Raw genomic sequence first — 10,390 nt, forward strand, 5'->3', positions numbered from 1 at the left:
GATGTTTATTCCAACGCAGAAGGAGAATGGCTTTAACTATAAAAATCTATTTCTATATCTATATCCATATCTATTGATCTTTGAGTTGGCACAATGCAAATATATTCTTAGCATTTAGCTACTGAATTTAGTTCTGGATGTTTGCAGAGAAAAGGAAAAGTCGGTACTTCTCGCTAGTGTAATATAATGTGAACCAGCAACTACCCTTTCCTTAGAACACGACTCAAGCAGGTCCCCAAGTAGTGTCGGGAAATGAAGACTCCTACGCCATCTGTTGGTGTTCTGTTAAGTCTGTACATTGTGCTGCCCTCTGCAGCGGATATATTTCAACGGTAACTGTAAAATGGACGTGTGAGAATAAAGATGTGTGTGAGCAGAAGTTTTACTGTGTCCTTGATTTCACTAGTGTGTAGCAGCATTTTGGTGCCGAAACCCGGGAGAACACGAAGAGATAGAGTGCTACTACACATTAAGGAGGACTCGACGCCGGCGGAGAAGGTTTTGAGCGACTTCAATCTCAAAATCCGGTCACGTCACGCCACGTTCAGCTCACACAGATAAGTTGCGGCATTTCTCTGAAACTGTAGCAAAGGACACTGAAGGCGATTGATTTGTATGTGATGTTACTTGGTGCATGTTTGTTGGTGGCAGAGCAATAGAGGGCAGTTGGTGTATTATTTGCAAGGCACAAAGGAGACTTGCTAAAGTATTGGTAGACTGCAGCGCCATCTGTTAGCAACAGCGACCACTACTAAAGGTCGCGGAAGTTGAAAACTTCACGGTCGCGCCATCTCTTGAGAACTACAAACATCACTAGGGGCTGCTAACGGTTTACACTCCAGGACAGCGCCATCCCTTAGCGATAGCATCCAACTGACGGGGCGTCTTGTCCTTGAACGCACTCTCGCGACAGAAGGCAAAACCACCAACTCACCATGGCAGAAGCAGTAGCTACGAACTTGGGGAGGCTGCGCCGGAAGCGGACGACCTTGCGATCGAATGCGACGCGTTTCGTCAGCAAATAAACGCCTTCGATGTTTCTACAGCTGCAGAAGAAGTAGAACACTTCCAGGAACGCCTACAAGAAACATTAGAAGAGTTGACCCGACTCAACGATACAATACAGGACTTGCTGGATGACTCTGAATACGAAGCCGACACGGAAGCTTGTGAGGAATATACTGATAAATGCAAACGCGCCCTCCGAAAGGCGAAAGGCCTTCTAGGAGGAGCGCGCTCAGGAGACAGAAACGTGACGTCAGCGGCTCAACAATACGCCTGTATGGACATAAAATTGCCTACTATCAAACTGCACGCATTCTCAGGGGATATAGAAGCTTGGCCTCGATTTTGGGAGCAATTCACAGCTTCCATAGACGAGAATCCGATGGTGTCAACAATGAACAGGCATGTTACCTTGATGGGGAACCTAAGGACTTGGTCGATGGCATTGCTGTTACAGCTGATACATATGAGCAGACTAAGCAAATTTTGAAATCCAAATATGGGGATAGGAACAGAATTATCCAGTCACCTGGATTTCTTGGAGAATCTTAACACTTCGACTTCAGGCAGTCCAGAGGTTCCACCTACATTGAGTGCCATAAGCGCATCCAAGCACTACGAGCACTAGGAGAAAATGTGGACTCTTATGGGAGAGTGCTTGCACCCAAACTTCTTCGAGCCTTTCCTGAAGAAATTTTGAAAAAATTGGCTTGTTCATGCCCGAAGGCAAAAGATTGAAGAAGGGAACCTCACCCACCTTATGGAGTTCTTAAATGAAGAGGTGGAAGGAGCTATCAACACACGCAAAATTCGTGGAGATATTGTACCACACGAAAATTACGTACCAACTTCATCTGCCTTCCATGTAAAGGTTAAAACGAAGAGGGACAAGAAGAAACAACAGAATTCAGAGCCCTTCTGTGTGTATTGCGGCGAAAGAGGGCACTGGGGCCAAGACTACCAAAAGATTGTAAGCTTGCAGGCAAGAATCGACGCCCTCAAGACAATGAACCGTTGCTTTCTGTGCCTGAGACGGGGCCACAACAGAAGTCAGTGTTTCAAACGGGGAAAGGCGTCCTGTGCGAAATGTAAGGGGGAGCATCACATTTCTATCTGCAGTAGCCATATCACAACAGTAAATACAATTGAAACTATGACTTCTAACTTCACATACCTGCAGACTGCTCGTGTGAGTATCACAGGACCCACCGGTAAGAGCAAACAGACACGTGCCATCCTGGACACAGGGAGTCAATCGAGTTTCATTCACCATTCACTGATCGAATCTCTCCAACTAAGTGTCATTGGAAGCACTACTCTCGAGATAACTACTTTCGAATCCAGTTACAGTTCATCACTCTCGCGGAAGAAGGTGCAGTTTAATATGATGGGGTGCTCCACTAATTCCTGCATATCAGTAACAGCCTTTGAAACCACAAATAATTTTTCACAGCAACCAACAGTGCCACAAGATGTAGGAGATATGGCCTTGAGGGGTGGTACACCACTCGCAGATCCTAAAGGAGACACTGAAGATCTACCTATTGAGATCCTGTTTGGAGCTGATTATTACTGGAGAATCGTGACTTCGGAACAACCAATCAAGGTATCACCATCATTGGTTCTTCTCCCAACAATCTTTGGATATGTTCTCGGTGGAAACAGATCTAGCACCACCATCAACAGAGCAACTGTCAACTTTATTCAGGGCAGCTGCAGTGATATATCTGATGAGTCAGTGCGCCGATTTTGGGACCTGGAGACAATCGGGATAACAGGAAATCAAGAGCGAGCATTAAAACCCATGGACCACCCTATTTATCAGGAATTCCGAGAATCATACTGTGTGGAATATGGCCGCAGAGTTGTATCTCTGCCTCTAAAGAAGGATATGCCTCTCTCCTGCAACCGCACAACTGCTGAAGCGCGTCTTCGCGCCTTACGACAAGCTGTTAGGAGAGTTCTTCACTCTTGCCTACCATGCAAGATAATACACAGTCGCCGGTATGAAGAGATGGAGGCCCCACTACCACTGGACAGAGTTCAGCCTTCAAGACCATTTGCAGTAACAAGCATTGATTTTGCCGGACCATTATATGTCAAATCTGGACATCAAACAAAAGGGTCCTACATGGTCCTATTCACATGTGCAACAACACGGGCCATTCATATTGAACTTGCAACTGACATGTCCACTGACAGATTTTTGATGGCCGTGCAACGCTTTGCAGGACGTAGGAGCCTGCCAGTTACTGTCTACTCAGACAGTGCTACAACATTCCATGCAGGCAACTCAGAACTGGCAGAGCTTTTCAAAACCATGCAGCATACTGACGTACAGCTCTACTGTGCCCACCATGGAATCACTTGGAAATTCATACCACCACGTGCGGCTTGGTGGGGAGGCTGGTGGGAACACATGATAGGCTCAGTCAAGCGCTGCCTGAGGAAAGTTCTTGGTCGCTCCCAGGTAGATGAAGAGAGCTTAAACACCACCTTGATCAGCATAGAAGCCGCAATAAACTCACGACCCATCACTCAAGGAGAGAGCGACACTGCATTGACGCCAGCCCACCTTCTAAATGGTGGGAAATTAGTAACAATTCCATCTGGGCCAGAGCCAGCAACTAGAAAGGACCTTGCCAAGGAGTTCCGACTCAGACAAAAGGTCAATGATGACATCTGGCGCAGGTGGAAGACAGAATACCTCCTGTTTCTAAGACAATATCATGAGGTGAAGGGATACCCTTCCCAGAGGAAACCGAGAATTGAAGAGGTTGTTCTGCTCCAAGAAGACAGCAAACCACGGCACTTGTGGAAGAGGGCTGTGGTAGAAGAAGTGCGGCATGGCAGAGACAGTAAAATACGGTGCATCATCCTCCGCCAGCCAGATGGTATGAAGATCTGTGGACCGATCCAGCTGGTCATCCCCATCGAGATGGACCAGGGTGGGGAGGATGTCGGGGAATGAAGACTCCTACGCCATCTGTTGGTGTTCTGTTAAGTCTGTACATTGTGCTGCCCTCTGCAGCGATATTTCAACGGTAACTGTAAAATGGACGTGTGAGAATAAAGGTGTGTGTGAGCAGAAGTTTTACTGTGTCCTTGATTTCTTGTTATCCCGATTGTCTCCAGGTCCCAAAATCGGCGCACTGACTCATCAAATATATCCGCTGCAGAGGGCAGCACAATGTACAGACTTAACAGAACACCAACAGATGGCGTAGGAGTCTTCATTCACCGACAAGTAGGTACCAAGGCACTGCTGCATTCTGTTTCCTGACATTGCTCTGATGACTGTTAATACAGATAGTTCCGATTATGAAATACAAAACGTATTGCAGGTTAGTTCCTAGGATAGTAACATTAAATTTGCGTCGTAGACGGCACATGAACGTGACGACTATCCATATTACTCATCAATATAAAAAGACAATATTATGGGAATTTAGCAGGATTACTCAACATGAATTCTGAAATTGGGTGACTGTGCCGCACAGGTTCCAAACGTCGTCAAGAGTATATGATGTCCTAATCGCATTAGGAATATGAAGATCGTCTTCGACAGCTCGCAACTTTCACATTGCTTTCTCCACCCTACTCCAGACAGCCCTCGGTGGAGTTTCACTACGTTGCCGATGTAATGGAAGGCCTTCAAACCGACAACAGACCACATATTGAAAAATACAAGCGAATTCTCTTGCAGCGTAAGCTTACTGTAACTAATCTAAAAATTATTGGAGAGGAACATTGTCCTATTCAAAAAAAGTAAAATGTTACGCACTGTTGACGTCAAACGGACATTACCTATGTTCTGTCTTGCGTCCTACTCTTCTATAATATCAAGTGTACTATCAAAATGATTATATATAATGGATGATAATGTAATGCATTGATACCAGATGGTGGGTTCACAACAGTATTGATGCGAAAATAAAACAGAAGTTCGCAAAAGTGCAGTTGTGCATTTTCGTACGTTTTCACCTCGAGATGTACAGTCGTGCTCAAAAGTATCCGAACGACCTAAATTGCATTTCGCCTGATTCGCATGCAACCGGCATAACGCAGCTGTCTAGCAGGTCCTCTAATCGCTCCTTGGTACAGTCGTTTGACTATTGAAAATGGTTCCAACAAGTCACCACTAGAAAACACTGCCATGTATCGCAATAACCCAAGATGTAAAGTAATACCACGATACTACAAATATCAGGGAACACCTTATCACAGATAAGACTGTCCTTAAGGCTTGTAAGCTCACATTTATTACAATAAATGACATACCTGAAATGTTACCACTCTCATTATTACGTCAGTTTGGTAATGCACGTAGTAAGTTCGTCATATTCATGATTTCCTCTTCAAAGTAACATACCGTACTTATTATTTAACACAAAATGACATTAAAAATTTAAGTTATTCACGAGCAGCTAGTTGAGAATATGTATGAACTTCAAATGACACGACGAACCGTCTTGTTCCGCATATGGATTCAAACCCAGCTCATGCAGACTAAGCAAAGGTTTCGTGACTGACGGAAATAACAGTCATTCCTCATTAGGCATACAGAGAGTGATATACCTCGATTTTAGATAGTATCAGTTAGCAAATATCAACTTTAAATTGCATAACGCAAACGTTTTTAACGGACGCGAATTCCTACCCAGCATATATTGTTCCTGTTAACGAACTACGAGGGATGTTAAATATTGCTTCTTCACCAGTAACTTACTTGAAATGCCGTGAGGTAAAGCTTTGTGTTGGACACGGATTCGAACCCAGAACCTAATCGGATTGCTATCGAAGCACAGTCAAATGTGACAGATCGGATTTTCGCGGCAGTAGCTAGATGTTTTAACTGAAATGACGAGACGGAACATTAATTTTTTCCTTCCCAGGCACCAACCCGGCACCTATCGCTGTTATATTCTAGAGAAAACGAACGTTAAATGTGGGTTTGTTGCATCAGCAGTGACATGTGAGCATGTTTGAACTAGAAATAATATGACGAAGAGTTCAGCGCTCACTGGGAATAGAGCCCCACACATATCGTTGTTGACTACACACAAAGAGACGTCAGCTACCGAATTTTTCTCCACCAGCTGCTCAGAATAACATCATGAACTTACAGTCATCTCGCAAATAGTTCTGTGTCTCACTGGGAGTTAAAAACGTCAGGTATCGTTAGTGTTGACAACGAATGAAAATACATTAAAAATCAAAATTATTATCCACCAGCAGATAGGTGTTCTCATGCTAGAGCTTGATAATACATAATTAAATCTTTAGTGCCGGGCCAGGATTCGATCCCGTTGGGGAGATGTTGAGGAATCTGCAGTTTTGAACAAACAACAAATTGTAGCCGAGCTGTATTGTCACGAAGGGATCAAATTCCGCGTTAAGGGCGGTCTGAGTTGCATTCCCAGTTCAGAACCAATTTTATCGACATACAAAAGTTCAGATAAAAGATGGAATAAGTGTCCTGTGACCATACATAGCGTTTGTTTCGTCACTTGAAATAAATAACTTGTATAAGAAAGGTTATTGGTGATAGAGTTTCACTCCAGACTTTATTGTGGCTCAACCTACCGTCTACTTGGTAGAGAAGGAATATCATCTTTAATGTGAATTTTCAGACCACACTGCCATTATATCTTCTTCACTTGGTGTAGCCAGGAGAGAATGGAATCTGTCTCTCCCTATCTAAAATCATTGACAGCAGTGGGAATCGAACAGAGACCATAGGTATAACAACCTACCATCCGTCCAACAGTCCACGAAATCCTGTTCTCTGTGACTCATTTTTCTATCGTAACGCCGTAGCGCCACACTGGATGAGAATTCTGACACACAGGCTCCCTGTAGTAATTTGCAGCATGTCCAGTAAATTCATTTACTTGGTTGACCGAATCACCATGCAACTAGCTGCCTCGGCTACCCAGTGCATACATTCGACTCTATTTTGTAATCACCGAAATAAAATCACGTAACTGCCACCTATACAGAACTGCCAACAGTGTAGGATGCAGAAGTTTAAATAGGAAGTGTTCCTTTCCACTTGAGCTATTCTATTGCGCTATCTGTTTGTAGAAAACGTCGTTCAGTCCAAAAGAAAAGCTGTAACTGTTTGTCTCTCAGAAGTCAAGACCTGGCTATATGCATAATCTCACAGTGCTGTGGAATCCAAAAGTTCTGGAGGAATAGTTGTCGAGCTCTGGAGCTGTTGTAGCTACGTGTCAGCTAGTAGCGTAGATAAGATGTCGCGAGTTCGAATACATTCAGTGCTACATTTTTTAAAACGCAATTCTGCTGTCTGTTGAAGTTATCAATCTAATGGAACTTCGAACATAATTCCCTTCACTTCTCAACCCAAAGTAGTGGCATACGGAAAAAGGGTTAACTACTGTGACATTTTGTTCTATTCAGGTTTAATAGACACCAGGCAGCAAATGCATCTCGAAGATGTGTAGGGAGAGCGCATCGTGCCATAATATGTCAGAAAAGTATTTTCTACATTAGCTGTCGTGTGGTAGTGAGATTTTATTCTTCTTCAAACTTTGTTTGACAGCTTCAACTCAGAACAAGTTTTCTACATGCATGTAATCAATAAACTGCATGTGCATTGTCAGACTGTCATAGGTAACATCAGAGAAGTCGCATATATCGTTGATGATTAATTTCTCTCTCATGTTTACTATTGTTTTAACAACACTAAAGGAAACCTTACGAAAATTGTGCACTGTATTATAAGAAATGAAATAAAACTAACCACGATAACCTTACGACGAAAGTCTGTTTTAATAAAACCGAGTATCTGTACACAAGCGTGCCTCTGTCGACACGAATTAGTAAAATACTACTCACTTAGATTTTGATTGGGTCTGTGCTTAATTGGTATGCTGTGTCATACTCAAGAGGTATGCAAATGTGGCATTTTATAAATATAGTTACGTATTTCTAGAAACCCAAAATTCGCTTGTCAGCAGCGGAAAGAGGCGTTACCTGTTGTGCAGCATTGTAAGTTTTTCAACAGTGCACTATGAGCCGAAAGTATTTTCTTGCGATTTCCTTATCGATGTTTGATCCGACTGCTTGTAGCTCTTTCACAAAAGGGATAAAAACGTTGCAATCAGTGAGACTGGAACTGCAAACCATAATAGACACTTTTTCACAGGTCAGCACGTTACCACAGAGCTGGCGAAGAGGTATGGGTCTGACCTTCCTCTTACGAGGGCAATAGTGCCTAGAACTCGTAAACCGCTTTTTAAAGGTCGAGATTAGTTGCGATTTCCACCTGCAACGACTTTCCTGGGCTGAAAACCGTAAATTTACAATCTTTTGTTACACTTCAAGCGATAATAACTCAGATTATTCAATGGAAATGACAGGTAAAATCAAGTGAACTTTGAGGCTTAATTCCGTGCACACCAGGAAGTAACTCGTCGATCACAGTGTTGCCAAACATACGTTGCCTTGTTGCCAAATCTCAGTTACAGTACCAGCAGGAGGAAGACGAACCGATATGATCCTACAGCGGGCTGGGAAGTGACCATAGCTGGTGTCTCCAAGTCGCGGCTGCTACGGCCTGGAATACGTGATGCGTCTGATTCGCTTTCTGTAACTAGGTTTAGGGACTGGAGCGTAGTTACTAATAATACTCAGAACTGACTGCTAACTAAGCATCATAAATCAGTAACTCTCATTGTTGTTTTTATATTTCTTTCGTAAGTGTACTCAAAACTAAGAAACTCATTCACAGGCGTTTTCGTGTCTGTGTTTGTGTGTGTGTGTGAGAGAGAGAGAGAGAGAGAAAGAGAGAGAGAGAGAAATAAAAAGGAATGAGAGAGAGTGTAAATAATTGTTGTAAAGAAACTGAATCATGGTATTTAAAGAAATCTTTTATTAAAATGACACGTTCCACATCATTACGAAATGTCGTATTCATGATGTATGGAACAAGAATTAATCTAATGTAATCTAATCTAATAATATCATATTGATGACTAGCCATGAAGAGTCATGAAGTACCGAAATTTTTTCAATACCAGTAACCAAATCTAAACTTGAAAATAAAAGCCGACAATTTTTGTAATAAACCGTGACTCCTATCAAGACCCTTTCGTCCCTGTTATCTAACCACGGAAGATGTCTGATATACCTCCGTTCTGAAGTAACAAAGTGTGCATGCATTTAAAGATGAAGTGCATGATGTGAAGTTCTGTGACGGAGATACGAACCCAACACGTAATCGGATTGTTAACTAAGAAAAATCAAATGTTACGTATCAGTTTTTCTTACGAGCCGCTAGGTGTCTGAATCTAAAATAAGAATACAAACTTTTGTGTCTAAGCGACAATCGAACTGCACACCTACTGTGCATCCACGAATATAGCTTATGGTTAAGTAGAAGCAAGCTTCTGATGCAGAGATTATGCTATTTTCATGTCAGCAGGATGTAAAGACTCTTCTAGGCATCATAGGCTGGATGTGAAGCCATTTTGATTTTTCACAAATTCAGCAAATCTCTTAGACCAAATCATGTGGAAGAACTGACAGCGACGTATATCGGAAGGCAGTAAGATCTCTTGCCTTTTGGTTTGACAGTACTCGATAGCCATTTCTAGGCGCAAGTAAATGAAGAAAGGCAGCGCGTTTTTGTTATCAAGTAACGTCTTCGTCAATTACTTTAGTTTTAATGTAATCTACGAGTAATTGCTGATGTTTGATATTAACATGAAAAGGATTCCGTAGACAGGGAAAGAACCTGTTCTTGGGAAACTACTTCTATAGTGACCAAAAGGCTTTAAATGATCTTCAAGCACTTGTGTTCCAGCAGCGGTATTAATAAAATGATAGTAATAATAACAGTAATAATCGATTTATCCGGCAACTTCACACTTCACAGTGGATTTTCTCGAACTAAGAAATTTGCTGAATTTGTGAAAAATCAAAATGGCTTCACATCCAGCCTATGATGCCTAGAAGAGTCTTTACATCCTGCTGACATGAGAATAGCATAATCTCTGCGTCAGAAGCTTGCTTCTACTTCACCATCTAATAGACTCACATTTTTTCCACCGTGACTAATTTTGTAAGCTAAGCACATCATCCGTTACAGCACACTCCAGGGGCTGGGAAATGTGGCCACAATGGTCTGGTGGAACGAACTGTCACAGGTGCAATGCGTGGGTTCAGGCATTTACTTTTAAGAGGCACAAACAGATTTATTTTACCTCTGGTAACCTCAAGAGAAAGACGTTATAATCCAGAATCCGCATTAAACATCACGTTCCTTCATTACCAACTGGGCAGAGCCGGTTTACGTTGGGAAATGACATAGCAGAAGTCATGGTAAACAGAAATACAGTCGCCAGTAAGCTTACTTACA

The 10,390-nt window shown here is 42.6% G+C and overlaps 1 protein-coding gene across 1 annotated transcript; it reads left to right on the forward strand.

Moving 5' to 3' along the window:
* Window positions 1-3,193: 3,193 nt before the first annotated feature.
* On the forward strand, window positions 3,194-3,976 carry LOC126228018 (uncharacterized). The gene has a single exon (XM_049942274.1). It carries the CDS (start codon window positions 3,194-3,196, stop codon window positions 3,974-3,976), a length of 783 nt encoding a protein of 260 aa, XP_049798231.1.
* Window positions 3,977-10,390: the final 6,414 nt, after the last annotated feature.

This window comes from Schistocerca nitens, chromosome 1 (genome assembly GCF_023898315.1).
Source record: "Schistocerca nitens isolate TAMUIC-IGC-003100 chromosome 1, iqSchNite1.1, whole genome shotgun sequence".
Lineage (NCBI taxonomy): Eukaryota > Metazoa > Arthropoda > Insecta > Orthoptera > Acrididae > Schistocerca > Schistocerca nitens.

Bases quoted from the DNA above. Each gene is read 5' to 3' on its own strand.
- LOC126228018 (XM_049942274.1), top strand. From the start codon at position 3,194: ATGTCCACTGACAGATTTTTGATGGCCGTGCAACGCTTTGCAGGACGT.